This window comes from Mastigoproctus giganteus, chromosome 13 (assembly GCF_048544385.1).
Source record: "Mastigoproctus giganteus isolate SK-2022 chromosome 13, ASM4854438v1, whole genome shotgun sequence".
NCBI lineage: Eukaryota > Metazoa > Arthropoda > Arachnida > Uropygi > Thelyphonidae > Mastigoproctus > Mastigoproctus giganteus.
In genome coordinates, this window is record NC_143587.1 from 84,943,848 (window position 1) to 84,966,174 (window position 22,327).

General features: G+C 34.9%; 1 protein-coding gene across 1 annotated transcript in view; it reads left to right on the forward strand.

Moving 5' to 3' along the window:
- LOC150076228 (uncharacterized) overlaps positions 1-22,327 on the forward strand; it is a 744,224-nt gene that overhangs the window by 710,569 nt on the left and 11,328 nt on the right. The window contains exon 40 of the mRNA XM_090387291.1: positions 5,287-5,405. Within this exon, the coding sequence (XP_090243417.1) occupies positions 5,287-5,405 (119 nt within the window). The remainder of the gene's footprint in view (positions 1-5,286; positions 5,406-22,327) is intronic.

Genomic DNA, 22,327 nt, shown 5'->3' on the forward strand with positions numbered 1-22,327 from the left:
TACTGTGAAGTGTAAAGAGAAAAGCTTTTGCTTTTGTAAGGATGACTACAGTAATCTCAGAAATTTTTTAAATTCTGTGCAGTGGAACCAAATGATGATGTTAGCAACAGCAAATTCTAATTGGGAAGCATTCAGAAAAATAATCATAGAAATCACTAACCTTTTTATACCAACTAAGATATACTATTCAAGGCTTATACTTAAACCGATGTCAGGTGAACTGATAACACTTGTGGCAGATTAAAAAAATGCATGAGATGTATATAAATTATCAGGTGATACAGAAGCCTATGGTAGATATAATCTAGTCTATAATCAAGTCACAAAGAAGATTAGGTAAGCTAAGATATATTTCAAGAAGTCTCTGGCAAAGAATAGCAGCAAATACTTCAATGCATATATTAACAGTAGAAGGGTGTTGAATCACATTGGACCACTTAATTGCAGTGGTTTCACTGTTGATGACCCTGCTCAGATTTCTAATAAACTGAATAGGTTTTTGCATCTACATTCACACATGAGTAATTCTTTAGAGAAGAGTATGCTAGAATTTTATCAAGCTCTGACGAAGAGCTAAATGATCTTATGATAACTGAAAGAAAAATGAAAGAGAATGTTGAAGCTAAACATAAAAAAAAGCACCTGGGGGGTCTATGGATCTGTTCAATTACATAAAGGGGGCAACAAAAGGAGGTAAGCAAACCGTTAGCTATGATTTTATATAATCTTTATTGTATACAAAAGTGATATATACAATATACTCGTCACAGGCCATAATCAAGATAAGCTACCTGCAACAAGATCTAGAAAAATTAGGCCAATGGGTTGAGAAATGGCAATTGAAGTTTAACGTTGGAAAATACAAGGTATTACATATGGGTAGCAGTAATCCCATTGAGGAAGGATGGTTGGGATAGAAGTGTGGAAGTTTGCCTTTAGCCAGCCAGTGGTTGATTGTTGGAACAAACTTCCATCTGTTGTGGAAGTGAGTAATCTGAATAAATTCAAGAAAGAATTAGACAAATTCTTGGAAGAGATAGATGAGTAAGTTGAGAATTTTGTTGGTTGGTGCTCTATAAACTCGCTTTCTTACATTTTTAACCCCGGGGGCTCACATCTGGTGAGTATGGGCTTGGCACACCCAGGGTCCTGAGCTGGATATCATCATTCTTCTTTTTCTTGGTGATTCCCTTTTGACTCTCTCTCTCTCTCTCTTTTGGGGTAATTCGGTAATTTTTTTTTTTGGCTGGTGCTGCATAAGCCTCAGGCTTCCTTGCACCATATAGCTAATAATAATAATAATAAATAATTACATCATATGCAACTACTAATACAATGTTGGCTGCTGCATTTCATCAATATCCAACCACTCTCAACTAGCTGTGGTTAGATATGTATTGAAACCTACTTCTTGTTACAAAAAATTGTTTATTTAATGCTTTTCCTGAGTTTTTCCATGCAACAATATCCTATATATATATATATACAGGGTGATTCACTACCAGTGCGACAAACTTGCAGGAGGTGTAGGGGGCACAAAGACGAATCGGAATCACATAGCATTGCAGGGTCCAAAATGCCTTCGTCATGCGGTAGAGGACGTTGAACGGGAGGTCGCGTGAACAGCAATCCCGCTGGAAGTCAGCATTTGCGAACCGGTTTCCGAGGCAGTAGGATGGACGAGTATTCAAACGTTGAACTGGCCGACATGCACCTCGCGTATGGAGCTGTGGAGTGTAACGGGCGCACCGCTCTGCGCTTGACCAGGAATGTTTCCCGCACAGGCATGCTCCTCATCATACAATTTTCGCACATGTGCACAGAAGGTTACGCGAGACTGGTTGTTTCACGAGAGGTACCATGAATCGAGAGCGAACGATGAGGACGCCGGACAATGAGGAGAATGTCCTACGTCTTGCAGAAGGCAATCCGAGTACGAGTACTCGAGCGATAGGCCAACAATTGGGTATTTCCCAATCCACTGTATGGAGGATACTGTCAACAAACCAAATGAGTTCATACCATCTGCAACGCGTCCAATCATTGGAGCCTGCGGATTATCCACTCCGGAGGACTTTTGCTACTTGGTTTCTTCAACAGAAACGGTTCGCAAATGCTGACTTCCAGCGGGATCGCTGTTCACGGGACCTCCCATTCAACATCCTCTACCGCATGACGAAGGCATTTCGGACCCTGCAATGCTATGTGATTCCGATTCGTCTTTGTGCCCCCTACACCTCCTGCAAGTTTGTCGCACTGGTAGTGAATCACCCTGTATATATACACACACACAGTCGAACTTGGTTATAACAAGCATCAATGGACCAACAAAATTTCCTTGTTATAACCATTACTCACTTTATCAGTGATGAGTTAAATCTACCTCCTATTTTTTTTTAATTCTCAATAACTTGATAAAAAAGATAGATTCAAAAAAAACAAAAGAAATATTAGAGAGAAAAAATATATTAGTATATACCTACATATTATTTGTATTAATATGCTTGTATTCATTTAAATCGATCCAGCCAGCCATTGTTACATACAAAATCGTTGCATCTAAATTGTTTAGCAGATTTTTCCACTTGAGCCTTCAAGATCGAACCGTCTATTGAAAATCCAGCATTTCTTTGTGTAGTGAACCATTGAAGCAATGCTTCATCGATGTTTGTAACCTCGCACTTTCTAAATTTTTTTTTCGGTTATGTTCTTTTCCAGTGCCGATATGTAAACATGTTTATTCTTCCACAATGTCGATACTGTTGAAGAGGACAAAGAAAACTTTTTACACACTTCGATATTTTTTTCGCCACGTTCTCATAATCATTCATGTTTTTATCCCTTGATATATAAGTTTTGTAGTTTTTCATCCCTAGATATAATTTTTTGCAGTTTTTTTTTTCGTATAAGTTGGTAGTTTGCTTTTCCACCTTACACATTATGCTTGGTAACTCACGAATAATTTTGACTTTTACGCAAATCGAGAGACACTTTCTTTTGTTAGTAGACATATTTCGAAAGGAAGGGTCCATTTCTAACTGATTTTACTTTAAAATGACAGTAAAATTATCTGCATACAAAGTTCTTAGAAGTCCCGTTTCCAAAATTCTTAGAATTTCCGAAATAAATGTATGGTTCAGTGAATACGAGACAATCTGTAAATAGGATAATATGACAATTGGAACGCCATTTCACTATTACATAGCCCCCATCCCCGAAAGGACAAGGTCATAAACCGGCCGCTAATCTGATGCAGGTGGTCATAAAAGCTATGTCACCCTTTTCATTTTTGTCTACTCCATGAATTGGGTTTTTTCAACTACCTGCACAATTAAGAATGTTTGCATAGTTACCAAAATTTGTATGGTATATCTGTGCAGTAGACTTGTTATAACAGTGAGAAACTGTATGGTAATACTTATAAATTAAAATTATTATGGCTTTTTGCTCATTACAGCCAAGATCTCATATTATTTCCATGCTCATTATAACCAAGTTTGACTGTATATATACCATCCTTTAACTACTTTCTTGACATGCGTATGTGTGATAAGTGCATTATACATTTTGATGTCTTAATTTTCTTTTTGGACACATATTTGCAAAACTGTTGTAGCATTGCATTGATTTGCCTGTAAAACTATCTTTTTTTATAATTGTAACTGGATACTAATATTATACTACTTAGCTCTACTGTCACCAATTCAATAATATCAACACCCATTTTACCTTTTGTTTAAATGCAAACGTGAAGATTTATTTGACTAGCAATGGAATGCTTGCTTATATTTTTTATTATTTGTTAAGTATAACATTATTTTGCTTTTCTTCTGTAAGTAGTTGCCACCTTACATAAAAGTAATTATTATGCATTGGTTTTCTTAATGAATACTGGCAGCTTACAGGAAATTGTAAATGCAATTTCTCTTAGTGATTTAGGTTCTGTGGCAACAGATATTTCTAATTCAACAATTAAGTAGTTCAGAAGGAAAAGCTGATTTTAGTGCAACCGGACAATTTTGTATAAATTGTCCAGTTGCACTAAATAAATAAAATTATCTCCCCCATTGAGGAACCTAGTGGAGGTGATAATTTTATCTATTGTTTTGAAAGAATTTTGTCTATCTATCTACTTGAACATCTTGATGTTTTGGGTGTTATGTGATAAATTTGGTTTCGATCGGACTGCAGACAGATATTATTAAGTTGAGGACACATATGTAAATGACAATATCTCATAAAGCTAAGTAATTTTTGAAAAGTATATAAAAAATGACAGTTTTTTTAAACATTTTTGTGAAAAACTCATTTTTTATTTCTTATTTATGGTTAAAATATTTATTTTCTGGTTGAAATAAGAAATTTATTTTTGATTAAAAAAAGACATTGTGCTCACTCAACAGCAAAATGTTTTGTAAAATGATAAAGTGCAATTGATTGCAGTTTTTCATCCTGCGATATAAGTTTTTGCAAATTTTCATCCCTCGATATATAAGTTTTGTAGTTTTTCAACCCTTGATATAATTTTTTACAGGTTTTTTTTTTTTTTTTTCATATAAGTTGGTAGTTTTCTTTTCCATCTTACATATTATGCTTGGTAGCCAGCAAACTTTCAACTGCATGTTTGGAATCATTAAATTAAATATCATATTCAGAGAACCAATTTATCATTCAGTGGTGTTATTACTCAGAGAACAGGTTTTCACCAAATTGGAATGAATCAATTTCAATAAAAAAATAAGTCAGATTTCAGTTTTTCTAAACTTTACTGTATTATTAATATTGCAGCTTTTTCCACCTAAACCACATATTTTTTAACTAACACCCAATTCCACAGTGGTGGCAACTGAAACAAGAAATATATAAGTTGAACCTTGATATTAACTTTACAGGATCTCATTCTGAGTCTCAATTAAATTATCATTTGTGTTGTAGCTTTAAGAACATGTATCCACTAAGTGAATACATGTATATGTACCCTCCACCCCAGTTAGTAATATAAAATATTGAAAGTGTGCTTAAAAGTAGAGGGGAAAGGAGATACCAGAACTAATACCTCTCTTGAGGAGGAAGACTATTCAGAATACATCAAGTGGTAAACAGTAGATCATATTTCAATTTATATTAACAATGGCCCTTTGTCACAACTAACTAAATTTGGAATTCTAATGGTTTAAATTATGATCATCATAAAATAAGAAAAAATATTTAATTTTTCTCAAAGGTAATTTATTATAAAGTAATAATTTTTTTTTATGTATCATTTGCCCTCTTATTCTATTTCAGCATCATTGCCGCAACTGTGGTAATATTTTTTGCAATGAATGCTCTGCAAGAACTGCCACCATCGCATCATCAAAGAAGCCCGTCAGAGTCTGTGATCCATGTTTTGGTGAAGTCACTAAGTAAATGTTTTTTGCCATTTACATTCTGACCATTATATTATGTAGGCTATGCCTTGCTTTCTATGCAAGCTCTGCAGAGAGAGAGAGAGAGAGAGAGAGAGAGAGAGAGAGAGAGAGAGAGAGAGAGAGAGAGAGAGAGAGAGAGAGAGAGAGAGAGAGAGAGAGAGAGAGAGAGAGAGAGAGAGAATTTACTATATTGAATACTGTTCATATATTTAATGATATGATTGGTATAAATGTATGCATGTGTCAGTAACTTAACATATGCCTTTTGTTTTTTTTATGTTAGATATGTATAGTCCTGATTGTTTTCTGAATTTGACTATTTCTGACTTATAATTTTAAAAGTGTTTAATATATTTTATTACAGTACACTTTCATTAGGTTACAGTTTTGATGTGAAAATATCAATGGTGGCATAAAATCGATTGGTAATGAGATTTTTTTTACGGAAATGACACAATTAATGTCACTTCCTATTAGGTGGCTGTTAAATTTTAAATGACACAAATGACGTCACTTCATAAACGGCGCTAACGATGCTAACTCAGTCACTAACGTTGATTCAGTAGAGTAAGCAGCGGGTAGTAATATTATGCAAGAATAAAAGCAGAATATTATGCAAGAAAGCGGGTAGTAATATTATGCAGGAATAAAATGCAAACTTTAATAAAATCTGCTTCTCAAGAATTTGATCAACATCAACCTTCTAAGTAACGTAAGTAAGTTTCAATCAAACCGTTTAAAAATTTAAATGGTTTTACTCTAGTGTCGCCATAGATGTTTTCACATAAAATAAAACATATTTCGTGCATACAGGGTACACACGCTGCTTTCTCTTGTGGATGAACTTCATTTGTTTAATTGAATTTCATTTTTTGAATCCTGAATTAATTCTCTTTAAATTACTGTATTTAAACCTTTTAGTATTTTCTATTTTATAAATACTTAGAGAAAATATCATTAAATTGCATTCATTTACAACAGTATTCCTATCACAATTACTATTTAGAAACAGAATTTAAGGATATTAGATGTAATGTCAAGTTCATTTTCCCAAATTTGTAGTCCTTTGTTAATATTTACAGTTCTTTAATCACTTTTATAAAACAAAAAAATAAAAAAGGAAGATCAAGGTGATGATAGTATTATACATAAATTGCATATTTTATTATCTATTGTGTAAATCATATCTCTTATAAGCTTTCAAACTGGGCTCTGTAGAATCCTACAGTTCCATGAGGGTTTTTTTAGGATTCCATCAGATTTTTAATGAGAAAGAAAAAAGAGAGAGGTTGATATCTCTCTCTCTTGTCAGTCTTGGAAAATAGTCTGGGGTGAGGATTTTTCAGCCATATTAACAATATTTTAATATGAATTGGGAAATATCCAAGATTGAGAACTGTCTAGTCACCAAACCTTTTTCACGACGGGCCAGATAACCGAGAGATTGACGAGCGTGGGCCGTATAATCATTTTGTTCAATATGTACAATTAAGTAAATACAACAAAAATGAAGACAATGAATATATTTATTTACCAATACACAAAATACGCAAAAATAAAGAATATATAGAAAAATAAAGATAACAAATATATTTATTTATCAAAAACTTATCAATTAAGGCGACATTAGGAATAAGATAAGCAGAAAAGATTAATGTGATTTATGGAACTGGCATTTAGCTTTTAAAATATCATCAGTTTGCTTTTGAATTGCTACACCCAACCAAGAGAATTGCCTTTAAATGTTCATCACTCAGCCTTATTCGATATGTGGACTTTACATATTTCAGTTTTGAAAATGCTTGCTCACAGACATAAGTTGTACCAGACACAAGTTGTACCAGACACTGATGCCATACCAGAGGCAAATTTCTTTAATTTTGAAAACTCATTATCAGATAAGCAGCGATAAAATTCTACAAGATTTCCTTCTCTGTGTTTCTCTTTCAATAGGTCATTTGCTTGTAAATCAATGATCTCTAACTGTAGTTCGACTGGCACCTCATCAACGTTACAATGAAACGGATTTTGAAACAAAAGAATATCACTCTCAATTCTGTCGAGGTCTGAAAATCTTTCCAAAAAAATGCTTTTTTAAGTCATTAATAATTTTCTTTGGAAACTCAAGATTGATATCTTCTCCGATTTCGCTTGCCATTGCCAAGGTATAAACCCCACTCACAAGATGTCATTGAAACAGTAGTATTTCGTTGATTCGCTATTTATTATATTTCCATATAAATTACAATATATTTTAGAAATTTTGATCATTTGTAGCACAGTGCGGGGCGGGCCACTATTTATTATATTTCCATATAAATTACAATATATTTTAGAAATTTTGATCATTTGTAGCACAATGCGGGGCAGGCCAGGCCACATGAACAGACTACGCGGGCTGGATCTGGCCCGTGGGCCGTAGTTTGGTGACCCCTGGTCTAGAGGAATGCTTCTAAAAGTGTGTTCTACGGAACTCTGGGATTCTGCAGATCTTAACATATATTTACTGTTTTTAATTTACTGTTAATCATTACTATTTTTAAAGATATTAGGGTTCCATGGAAGATTTAGATTTTCAAAAAAAGGTTTGAAAAATCTTGTTGTAAATGATATATACTACCAAAAAATATTTTCTGAAAAAACTATATACAAAATACTTATTGTTCACAAATATGCAGGATAGTGTTTATATGAATTATGATATGATGGCATTGGTACCAGACCTGTTTATTTGTTGTTATATTTTATTAAATTTAGTTTTTGTTATGATAAACCTATGTTCTATGCAGTTTGATTTCATAAATAACAATTTAATGCTTATTAATTATTTAAGAAGCCAGTTTGCCAGTAACCAAGCTTAAATCTGTATGAAGATTGATGTTTTTAAATTTATATTATAGTGTTTTTCAAAGAGTATTAATCTATAAGTTAAGAGTATAGTGTTTTAAGAATTATTAAAGAGAATCTAATGAATTAAAATAACTATCAATAAGAAGTGTTGAACATTATGATCTATTTCCAAAGCAATGTAGTTATTTGCTAACATATAACGTAGTTAATGATAATAATTTAACCATATAAATATTATTAGAATTGTGTGCGTAATGAGGATATTTAGTTGCCTAGCTTCTTAATTATTCTGTTCTAAAAACTATATTTGTAATAGTATTGTGTTTTATTCTCGAACTACAGCTGTGATTGATTCAAAATATAATTTCATAATTTTAGTGAAAACTTATATATACTACAGACAGATAGTTATTTCAATTTAGAAATGCATACAGCTTTACATGTAACCAAAATGTTCTAAATATTACTTATCTGTGTAAAAAGATATTGAGCCATTTGCACTCAAACTAAAACAAAATTATCTAGCAAACTATTTTCAGTTATGTTCATATAAGAATGTGTTTCAAACTTTTAAAGGTTTTAAATAATTATTCATTGCAGGTTCACATCAAGTACAGTAATTGTTATTGAAAGATAATAAAAATGATAGTTTTTCTTATTACGCTTATTTAGCTTTACCTTCCAATTAGTATATGCTATCACTTATTTTAATATTAATTAAAGGGTTCATTAATAAATAGTAGAATACTGTTGAATGATCATAACAGATTTTAATGTATAATTGATGTATTTTACTACCTAATAAATCACCTGAACTAAGATGGTAATATTATCTAGACATACTTCCATACAAAAAAAAAAAAAAAAAAGTTTGTCTGAGCTGGTAAGGATAAATAATTTTTATATTTGTCAGTTTTTGACATCCCCTTTTGGTTGGTTTATATCTGTTTGTAAATAAAATTTCTTATACTATCATTAAAACATTCAGTGAGCATCTTCAATGAAAATAATAATTGATTCAAAGCCTTGCTTTAAAGCATTCTAAATCTGAAAGTTTTACTTCTTGTTATATTCATGAGCACAACAGAAATCTGAGTTTCTTGATATGTTGCTCTTTCAGACTGTAGTTACATTGTTTCACTGTTAAAAAGGCATGTTATGTTTCTTTTTGGATTAAAGTGCTTTTCCCTTATTAAGTTTTCTGTAATTTTCATACCATCATGAATTCAAAAACTATATTTTTTGTGATTAAAAAAAAAAAAAATCAGTACATTCTCTTTCTAACCATTAATAAGAGGATTGTCTAATTACATTCTTTCTTGTTCAGTACATCTTGTTTTGTATTACCTTCTTAAACCAGATTACCACATTTCTCTTACCATTAATAATCTTGAATTTTACTTGATTATTTGGTCTTGTTCTGTTTTTTTTTTTTTTTTTTGCACATATGTTGTGTATTCTTACATAATAGGGAAGTGACTCCAAATAAATTTTAGTAAAAGTGAGAGCGTATGTATTATATGTATAATAATTTGTTTAAATTAAATATTCAGCTTACACATCCAGATTCAGACTCTTTATTTGTGAATTTTCATTCATGGGAATTTAATAATGTCAAATGACAAATTTAACTTGAAGATACTCTGTATTTGTATAAAATTTAAAGTTGGATGTTGAAAAACTTGATTATAGGAATTTAAGAAAGCAGACTTATTTCTATGGCTGAATTACTAAGTTTATTAGCATCATTATATTTTTTTGCATAGATTTGTGCACTTGCGTGCATCACTCATGCACACACACACACACACACACTCATTAGATTAAATAGATTAGTCATTCCAATTAGACTGAATGATCTATTTTTCTAAACTAAATTTCTTTAATGGTGCTTTAAGGATACATTTTTTATAGACAAATATACAGTATATATTTGGTAGTGCTCTTAATTATATTTTTTCTCACATTGTGAAGTGTAGTAAGATTTACTGATATGGAAGATATCTGTAATTCCATATAGTTTTATAGATGTGTTAAATTACCTCAATGTATTTGTATAAAGTCTATTTATTATACTTTTAAAAGTTGATTTTTAATTTACTCTATTTAAAAATAAATAATTTGTTTAAAAAATATTTTAATATATTGTTTTCCGCAAATAAATCAATATAAATCATTTTCATGTTCATTTTTTTTTCTGGCACATTTGTTTGATACTATATCTTAATGTAAGAAATGTTCATATTGTAGACTGTTTCATGCTTTTTATGCTAATACTTGTATTACAGTTTTATAAAGATTATATATACCTGTGCCAACATTGCAAATTGTTTTCTTTCATTATATCATTATTAATATTGGGAATTTTCTATGGTTATATCAAATATTTTTTCATCCTTGTGTAGAAGAATTACATTTTTATATTCATTAGTATAGGTGGTGATACATTTCACACTTCTGTATTCTGCAGATTCATTTTTTCTTTTCATTTCATTCCAATTTTATAATTTATGCCTTGTTGCCACATGAAATTGTGAACATGCACATCTTTGTTGAACTTCATGATAGGAAAAGATAATAAATGTGTGAAAATTTGCCTTTAGCCAGTGGGTGGTTAATTGCTGGAATAAACTTCCATCTGTCGGTGTGGAAGTTGATAGGTTAAACAAATTTAAGGAGGAACTGGACAAATATTTAGAGGGAATGGTTGTGTGAATTTTTTTTTTTTTTTTTTTGCCTGATGCTACATAAGCTCATACGCTTGCTTTCTTGCATCAAGTTTAACATCACTGCTTCTCATTATTCTTAAGAATGCTTATTTCAGAATTTCTGAAACAGTTGTACACGATTTTAAATTTTAATTAGATTTAATACTTTCAAAGATGTACTTCATGCTATCTCTATTTATTAAGATATAAATAAGATGTTTATAATTATGTTGTTCTTCCAAGGCAACAGAATCAATTTTGGAGGCCTGTAGACAAAATAAATGAAAAGCATAACAAGAAATTCCAAAAACCAGACACTACTCTGTGGTATATAACATGTCTGTTTAGGTCGCAGCTGCTGTAGAAGTTTATTCAAATCCTAATATGATGGAAACGTCAAAATTTGTTTTCACTTGTTACTTGCAGTATTTCCTGTGGAATGTTTGCAAGATGCTTTGTAATGTTACTTCAAGTCCATCAGTTTGAAAGGTTACTTAAACTTTCTGTCACTAAACAACAAGAAGTTGCATACATTGAAGTCAAGTAAATGAGGTCGAAAATAGTGAGAAATTTCCTTGACACTGGGATATATATTGCAAAGCAACTGTCACCACTATAGTAGGAAGGGATGATTCCCCATCCTACATGGAAATGGTTGTGTCTGAGAAACCTTTGTCCTTGATTCAGATTATACCATTCAGAACCGTGCTGAACTCTGATGGGATCCTTCCACTTGTTCAGATTATGAACCTAAGGGGGCATAAATTCAAATTACGAAAGGACAGATGTAGAATAGATGTGCGGAAATTTTCCTTTAGCCAGCGGGTGGTTAATTGCTGGAACAAACTTCCATCTGTCGTTGTGGAAGTTGATAGGTTGAATAAATTTAAGGAGGAACTGGACAGGCATTTGGAGGGAATGGTGTGATTTTTTTTTTTTTTCTTTTTTCTTTGGCTGATGCTGCATAAGCTCATACATTTGCTTTCTTGCATCACATGCCACTATTACTACTACTATACACTGCATGGCAACTTATCATGTAATGTGCACCTAGAATGGGACCATGACTCAAACCTCCTTAAAGAAGTAAGTCAATTTACTAAAACTGAAAAATTCAGTTAAAACTGAATCATACAATAGTACATTGAGAATATAATGGAAATTTGTGGGAAATGTGTGAATCTTAAACATATGCAATATATACAAATCTTATACAGTAAAGCATGTTTCTTAGCACTTTTGTGTCAGCTGGTTGTAGAATGTTTATTGTTTCAAAGCTGTTTTGGTACTAGTATCTTACCAGTCACTTTCTGAACTGTCGAGAATGGCAACGGCAATCTTATGAAATTTAGTGTTTGTAACACACAAATTATAGGAACTAAAATGAACTTTTTAAATTTGTTTAATTTCTTGTGCTTTGCACAAGTAATTTAAAATTGTATAATTATATCACAAAATATATACATGAAGGACTCAAGGCATAACTACGTCAGGCCAGATCTTGGGAAGGAGGGGAAGTGTAATTCACCCAGGGAGGTGAGCAAGAGGATCCCCTTCACTCACAACAGGGAGGATCAGATGGACCAAACTTTAGTTCTTGCACCTTACCTTTTCCCCTTCCACCAAAATGTGCTACCAGTCCCAGAGTTTGGGGGAGGTGGGATAAGGTGCAAGAACTGCATTATATCATGAACTTTTACTTGCTGTTAAGCTAATAGTAATATTAGCTTAACAATTAATAGATAGGTTTCCTCTGTTACCATTGTTAAGCCAATGGAAAGGTTAAAAAAATTGTGTTTTTTGTATACAAGATGTTTATAAATGGTGGGAATGCTTTCAGTGATTTATTGCACAAAGATTAGGACAGACTTAAAAAACTAAGATTTGTGAAAAAAAAATTAAATAAATAAAATTTCAAATTTTCACATCTCTTTCACTCTCTCTTCTAATTACATGGGGGCACTCTCCCTTGCTCTCTCAAAAAATAAAGATGGAACCACCCTTCTCTTAATGCAATATTTTATCAAACAAAGGAAAATCACAATGATCTTAAAAAATTAGCAATGCACAGACCACAGTTCAGTCCTATTTACAAATCAATATATTTTACAAGTTCTTTAGTAGTTTAAAAACTCATTTTCAAACGTACTAACTAATTTTTTGTCATCTTCCACAAATAACTACTGTGTGGTAAAAACATTCCACACATGACTTAGCTTGAAAAACCAACTTATCAAAGCATTCCAAATAGGATACGATAATAATTCATAATATAGAATAGGAAAAAATTTTCTGATATAACTTAACACTAAGTAAATGAATGTGAAACATCAAATTTTACTCTCACAGGAAAGGTTAAAAAAAAAAAAAGGTCAAAGTTTTTTTTTTTACATCACATCACTTCACAATAATTCAATGTGGAAACCTCGTGTGACACGGCAAAAGTCCACATGGTAATCGAACTCTTGACATACCCTGTCATGTGGCAAAGGTGGTACATAAACACGATCCTTTATGGAGGCCCCACAAGAAGAAATCACACGGAGTTAAGTCCGGTGATCTCGGCGGCCATTTCAAGAAGCATTCGTCCCTTTCTCCAACACGTCTAATCCGGCACTTGTGTAGCTTGGTGTTAAGGTAGACCCAAACGTCATTATGGAAGTGGGGAGGGGCCCCCTTCTTGCTAGTAAATAATGTCATCACTATCTTCCTGAACTTGAGGCATCAACCACTGCTGAAGCATATCGAGGTAGGATAGTCCAGTTACAGTTGTCCTCAGCAAAAAAAAAGAAAGGTTTGTACAGTTTTTGGCGTGACAAGGTGCAGAAAACATTCACCTTCAGCGAATCATGCTCATATTCAAGGCGCCCCCGTAGCCAGGTGGGAAGGAGCAGCAGTGCGTGGCACACGCTTCTTGATTAGACCAGGGTTCGAGCCCGTCACCACCAAATACAGAGGATGCAGAAAGGTCAGGGAATGACCACTGCATATCCCGGAGCAATATGGCCTTAGTTGCTAATGCTCCTAAAAACCCAAATAACTAACTAACTAGCTTATATTCAATTATCTCTTCAGGTTTCTGGGTGCCCCAGATTCGACAATTGTGTTCGTTGATCTCCTTGGTGTGAAATGTGATCTCATTGCTAAACACTACACGATTAAAGAAGTTATGTTCTTCTGTTGGTCCTTGTGGTTCACAACAAAATTGGAAATGCTTCTCTTTGTCATCTTCCTTTAGCATATGCACCAACTGCAATTTATACGGCTTCATAGAAAGTTTTTCACGAAGAACCTTCCATACTGTTGGAGCTGGCATTTGCAGCTCATGTGATGCTCTCCGCACTGATTAATTGGGGCTCCTTGTGAATGTCTCTTTCACTTGTTCCACATTATCCACAGTAACACTAGGCCGGCCACTGCTCTTTCCTGAACACAAGCAACCTGTGTTCGAAATTTCCTTTGAACATCTGTTGCACACTTGTTCTTATCAAACAGCAGCACACAAAATGCCTTCTCAGGACCGGAAGCCACTATCTTTCAACAAGGCTATGTATGTGGTAGGGGTACGACAGGTAATGCCAACTGGTGGTGAATGATGGAACTACATGCCTCAGCAGTAACAACTGGGAAACTTTCATGTTTTCTCTTTCACATGGTATAAATAAGTAAATGGTACTTCTCTTACTCCATGTGCAATAAATTATTGAAAGTATTCCCACCATTTATAGACATCCTATATATATATATATAAACCTGACAGGGTTTATATATATTGTACCTGACAGGAGAAAAGAGATTTTCTAATCCTAAACTTTCTAGTTTAGGATTAGAAAATCTCTTTTCTTCTGTCATATAGAACATTGAGTTTTGTTTTGTTTTTATCTTAAACTGACTGAAATTTAAGCATGCCTTATTCAAAAATTTTGATGGAACTGTAATTTTTATCAAAGTTTTCCCAGTGTGGCCACTGCAATTTGACAAGTATGATACTGGTGAGCAGGATAATTGGGATTACTCCTCAGAATCCTGTTCAAGTAAAATGCCACACACATCCCTAATCAGCAAGAATTGGATGACTTGCTCATTCAATATTGATGTTCTCCAGTTTCATTTAAAAGAGTGGAATTTTCTTTATATAGAAGACTTTGGAAATTTGAATCATACTTGGAGAACATCAATTATGACCAGTATAAATGATGTTGTGGGAACTTCAAGATGCTGGGGTTTCTTCTGGGTTTGCAAAGTGGTTTCACTAATTTACCACCTCTCTCTCTCTCTCTCTCTCTCTCTCTCTCTCTCTCTCTCTCTGCCTTTGGGACCACAGGGCAGGAGTGGAGAACCAACTGCCAGAATTCAGTTGCAGCCTGATGCATAGTGTAGTAAACAATTCCTTCGTTCCAAGAAACAGTCATGCTTCCACCACTCCATATAAAGCTGGGCCTGGTCAAACAATTTGCTAAAGCATTTAATCCTTATGGTGTGATATACAGTCATCAATTATATATACCTTCAAACATATACAGTCAGTTTCCAAAATTGTCTAATTCAAAAGTGAAAGGTGATATATTTATTAGTCCACAAGTTAAGCATATATTGGCTTCACAAGAACTGTAAAACAAAAATGACTGATGCTGTATCCTGTGTGATACATGGCAATCAGACCCCGGGTGCCAAGCGTTATAGTGATCAAGCGATTCCCTGAGTGATTTCTAGAGCGTTTTTTCAAAGCTACAGTTATATTCATTTGTAAAAGTTTTCTTACGTTCCCATTAATTATTTGTTAACTTAGTATTACGAATTGTAACTAAGTTACAGGAAGGAAATCCACCTTTCTTTTTTTTCTCTTTAAACTAACGCATTAACCCTTATACCGCTTGGTCACTCTAGCGGCAGTGCTCCTGCCTCCCTGTGGCGGGGCCGGTAACCTGGGAGAAGAAATCCACTCTCCCGGGGCTGAAAGGAGCAAAGATGGAAAACAGTTCTTTTCCACCTTTAGAGCCATCGAGCTCAAGACTAGAAAATGATACCGAAAATGACTACTCTCAACCAAAGAGGTTGAAAACAACCCCACAAGAGGAAATACCAGCATTCCTCATACTACGCTCTCTATCAGAGTTGCCTCTGAGTAAACTGTCCCCATTCCTTGTCCAAAAATGCATCGAGTCTGCTGCAGATTCACCAAAAACAGTAAAGCGGCTCCAGTCAGGGGATCTTCTTGTAGAGACCATGAAATCCCAGCATTCCGAAAAATTATTAAACATGACTACTTTTGGTGGACAACCAATAAAAGTTACTCCCCGTGCCACCTTAAACTCCTCGAAGGGAGTAATCGCAGAATGGGATTACTCCCTTCGATTACTCCCTTGTTAGCTGTATCAGAGGAGGAGATAGTTCAAGAGCTAAGTAAACAAAAAGTCATACAAGCAAGGAGAATTATGACTCGGAAAGATGGTGTTCTTGTTCCCACTAGGAGCATAATTCTTACTTTCAGCTCTCCCATCCTACCATCATCTGTTAAAGCAGGCTATCTCCATTGCCGTCCTTACATCCCAAACCCACTCAGGTGTTACAAGTGCTAAAAATATGGACACTCCCAAACTGCATGTCGAGGTGAGTTAGTATGTCCAATTTGTGGATCGAAGGAGCACAATCAAACTGAATGCACTGCTACGACTTCTGTTTGCCCAAACTGTAAGGGTGATCACCCAGCTTTTTCCAAAAGTTGCGAACTTTGGAAGCAAGGAAAAAAAATCCAGAAATATAAAATTGAGAATAAAGTGACATATCCAGAGGCGAGAAGGCAAATACTAAAAACAGATCCAAAACGTACATATGCAACGGCTGCTAAACAATTTCAGTCAACAGGTACACAAACAGATGTTGCTGTTCCCCCAAATATGTCTATCGCTAATTGGGCACGCTCCATGCTCTCTGCCCCCAAACAGTGTCCTTTGCAGCAAAAAACTGAACAAGCCAGTAATACCCCAATTACCATTCCAGCTAATGTAAACCCAAAAGCAAAACAAAACGTGACAGAAACCATGGTACTGAAACCACCAAATTCAACCAGAATGGATATTGACCAGCACAATGACCCAGAAGATGCCATATTAGAACTTCATGCGACTGATGAGATGGACGTAACACGTCCCTACTTTCCAAAGAAAGACAAAGGAAAATCGGATCGATGCAAACAAGTCACAACTAAAAAGCAGTCAGAAACAAAAACAACCAACAAAACCGCCTAATGGAAAGAATTCTTCAATGGAATTGTAGAGGGTTTCGCAGTACAAAAGATGATATATGTGATCTCATCCACCGTTATGATCCAGCAGACGTATCCCTACAGGAAACTTATTTAAATTCACAAGTGTGTCCTACTATAAAAGGTTACTCTATCTTTAGAAGAGATAGAAATATCGACTCTCCAGCCCATGGAGGAGTGGCGGTTCTTATAAGAAACAACGTACCCGCCAAACATATTGCTCTTCAGACTCCTTTTGAAGTAGTGGCAGTGCGCATTGAAATTGGCATCACTCTTACAATAGCATCTATATATATTCCTCCTAATTTCTCATTTTCTTCAGATGACCTAGAAAAACTAATAGAACAGCTACCGTCTCCTTTCTGCTTACATGGAGACTTTAATGCTCATCATTCGATGTGGGGATCTCCAACAATTGACAAGAGAGGCAAGTTAATAGAATCCCTTCTGGACTCTTATCAACTTACCCTTCTGAACACTGGTGAACCTACTTATATTCATTTTTCGACAGGATCCATGAGTGCAATAGACCTGTCAATCTGTTCTCCTTCCATATATACTATTATGGAGTGGTCGGTTCTTGAAAATCCACTAAACAGTGATCACCTTCCGATTCTCTGCAAGCTGCAAACGCTCCTTCATTACGTCGCTCCACTTGGAAATTTCGTAGGGCACGCTGGTATGAATATGCAACTCACGTGCAGTTAGACAATAAAATAATCCAATCTCAACCCATAGACAATGTCACAGAACATGTAACTAATCAAATATTACAAGCTGCTACCTCTGCAATACCAAAATCTTTCCCGGGGAAACGGAAACATAGTAATTACTGGTAGAATCAAGATTGCACACACGCCAAACAGTACAAAAATAGAGCTTGGAATTTATTTCGTAAATTTCCCACAACTACCAATCTAATTAACTTCAAAAGACTGAAAGCTCAGTTCCGCCAAATAAGACGAAAAGCAAAGAAAGATGCCTGGATTAGCTTTTCCTCGAGCATAAACAAGGATACAGACAGCAGAATTATCTGGAGAAAAATACAAACGCTAAATGGCAAATACATTCAGTCCCCAGCTACAATACTAAACTGGGAAGGGAAAGAGTTGTCATCCCCGGGAGAAATAGCAAATGCCTTATCGGAATCATTCGCCAGCATATCAGCAATAGCCTCCTACAAACCAACCTTTCAGCGAATTAAAAAAACTGCAGAGCAGCATAAGATTAATTTTTCCACGAGAATTTCACATCCATATAACCAGCCATTCACATTAACAGAACTTTTTGGAGCGCTCAATAAAACATCAAATAGCGCTGCTGGTCCAGATGGGATCTACTATATAATGTTAAAACAACTGAACGACAGAGCAAAAAGATCATTGTTAAACTATTACAACCGAATATTCTTAGAAAATGCTTACCCAATTTCCTGGTATCACTCAATAGTTCTAGCCTTCCCAGAGCCCGGAAAGGATCGTACCTTTCCACATAACTATAGGCCAATTTCACTGACCAATTGTTTAGGCAAAGTCCTGGGAAAAATGGTTCACAGGCAGTTAATCTGGTTCCTGGAAACTAACAACTTGCTAAATAGTAATCAGTACGGGTTTCGAAAAAACCGTTCCACCTTAGACGTAATGATAAAAGCAGAGTCAAATATACGTAATGCCTTCATAAGGGGGCAGCATCTGGTGATGTTTAATCTAGATATTCAGAAGGCCTTTGATACCACCTGGTGGTATGGTGTTCTTAAAGATCTACACTCTTTCGGCTTGAGAGGTCATCTACCCCAATTTATACAAAGCTTCCTATGCCATAGAACTTTTCAGGTCAGATATATGAATAACTTATCCAAAACATTTGAACCAGAGGAAGGTGTACCACAGGGTTCCATTCTGAGTCCAACATTATTTGCAATAAGAATCACCAACATGACAAGGGATGTACCAAATACAGTACAATCGTACATGTTTGCCAATGACCTCATTATCTCTTCTCAATCCCAGACTATGAACACCATCGAAAGGCAACTTCAAATTGCTATAGCTAGAATAGAATCATGGGCATTGCGGAATGGTTATTCCCTAGCAGAAAAGAAGTCTACTGCTATTCATTTCTGTAAAAAACGGAAACTACATCCGGATCCAGAAATATTTTTAAATAACAGCCTGATTCCTGTCACTAACAATTTCCGTCTGTTGGGGTTAAATCTAGATAATAAACTTAATTTTGCTTCCCATATGGCGTACCTCCGGAATACTTGTCTTAAAAAACTGAATATCCTAAGAGCTGTCTCCGCTATGTCCTGGGGTGCTGACAGAAGCTCTCTCCTACATCTTTATAGAGCTTTAATAAGATTGCGCTTGGATTATGGAGCACCTGTCTACGACTCTGCCAGGAAAAGTTCTCTATTACGTCTGAACACCATCCAGCATAGTGCCCTTAGAATAGCTGTTGGAGCCTTCAGAACATCTCCGGTTCAAGCCTGTATATTGAGGCAAACGAATCCCCTCTGCATCTCAGGAGAAAAATGTTATTGTTAAATTATGCAGCAAAGATTGGAAGTACTCCAGACCACCCCAGCTGGCAGTATCTGTTTGATCCTCAAAACACCCTCCTATATCACAATAAACCTAATGAAAACCGCCCCACGGGGATTCGACTGCAAGAACTGATGATCAGTTGGAAAATTAACTTTAAGAATATATTCCAAGACCTTGCTACACCTGAACCTCCCTGGACTGAATTCATACCTCTCTGTGACAATTTCTTTTCAAGATGGGGAAAATCCTCCCTGGCAAATACCAACTTTCAACAGCTACATAAACTGTATTCTTTGGAAAACTCAGAGAAAGTTCATATCTATACCGACGGCTCCAAAACAGATACGGCTGTTGGTGCAGCAGCAGTTTCCGCCACTTTCTTAACAGCTGCCTCTCTTCCCACTGAATGCAGTATCTATACTGCAGAATTATTTGCAATAAAACTGGCTCTAGATAACATAAACAAATATCATATCAAACAATCTCTGATATATACAGACTCTTTAAGTGCAATCAGTGCCTTTATCTTTCCTCCCTCTCATCCCGTTCTTAAAGAGATCCGGTCTAAATTATTTTACCATCAAACAGCCAACTACAAGGTTATCTTCTACTGGATTCCTGGTCATGTCGGCATCCAAGGTAATGATCGTGCGGATGAGGCTGTTAAACATCCCGACTCTGGATCGTACAGTCAACTGAAAGTTCCATACACAGACTACAAATCCATTATTAAAAAACATGTTGGAAACAATGGTCTCACCTCTGGCAATCTCAAACTAATAATAAACTGTTCCAGATAAAAAAAGAGCCTGAACTGTGGACATCTAGTTTTAGAAGAAACAGGCGACAAGAAGTAATCCTGGCAAGGCTTCGTATCGGTCATTCACATCCAACTCATCTGCATTTGCTTTTGGGAGAGACTCCTCCTCAGTGCTTTTTTTGCCAGTCGCACCTAACAATAAAACATGTTCTCATTGAATGTCCCCACCTTTCATCTGTCCGAAATTCCAGCTTCAGCTCCCTCTCCAACTTGCAGGAACCCTTAAACTTATCACATATTCTTGGTAATGAAGCAAATTTCGAGGATCTGTTTAAGTATTTAAAACGCATAAATTTATATAACAGCATCTAATCATAACGTGAAATCAGTGATACCCAAACCATGAACAGGCGCAATATGGCCCAAGAGGCCCTTGTGCCAAAAACCTCAAATACAACAACAACAACAACAACAACATGGCAATCATTTCACTTTGTAGTGAATGGCTTTTTTTGGTAACATTAAGAGTGAAAATTACAAAGTAGTAGTTAAAGTTGATTGAAAATTATAGAAAAATGGGATGCAGAATGTCAATCAAGCTCCATTACTCTCATTCTATGTTCAGACAAAATCAACATAGTGAAGAGCATGTGGAGAGATTCCACCAAGGCATACAATCAATGGAGACCATGTACAATGCAAGGCAGGACGAAGCTATGGTGGGCAACTCTGTCAGGCTCTTTGTTTGAGTCAATTACACTGATTGCAAAAACAAAAGGCAAAGACATCCTAATGTTAATTTTTATGGAAATTTTTTTTTGATTATCCCAAAGAGGGTTCCTTCTTTTTTATTTGCAAAAAAACTAAGATGATATTCAGAATTGGTACCCAAGTTTATAAAGAAACACCAAGAAATGTAGATAACCTGTTTTGAAAATTTATTACATGAAATGAAAATAAAAGGAAATCTTTTATTATTCAAACAATGTCCATTGTTGGGTAATTTTATAGTTTAAAATAGAGCACATGACATAACTGGTGTATAGCGAACTTAAAAGCTGTATCCTGTGTGATTCAAAACAGACAGTGAAACTGTCTAGCCACTGTGTCTAAGCTACAAGTACATTCGATAAAACTTTAAACTTTGGTACTCACATCTGAGATAAAAAATTATCCCACATAATAAATGCATTTATCATTAATAGGTGGGATAGGGTACGCATTTACAGAAATAAGGAACAATGAATGCATTTTGGCTTTTTTAAAAATGCAAATAAACATTAAACTCAAGTGCATGCAACAGGCGCTATACTACAAAAAAAAAATTAAATACAATAATCATAACTCAGATGTACAGTCTTCACAAAACTGCAATAGAAATGCTTCTTGCAAATCATTTTTCAAACTTTTCTCATTTTTGATGTTTTCCATACTTTACTTAATTGAAAAATATTGGTAATGTTAATACAATTGTGGGATGAATTTTCCGAGACACTTAACAAAAGTTTACACCACAGTTCTGGATACAACTCAAGAACACCCTCCCCCCCCACGTATGTTATAGATATAAATGTTCTTCAGAGGTGCTGAAGAGTTGAATTGCTTGTGGAATTTGGCAGTGGTGTGATAGCATTTCATACCAGTCAAATCAAATCTGACTTTTAAACTTGAGATCTCTCTTAGGGGAAAAATCAAGAGTATCCCATATCAACATTCTAGAGAGACTGAAAGATATTGCAGTAATTAATCCATGCTTATAGAATGGGGTCAAAAGTTTTGTAAATCTA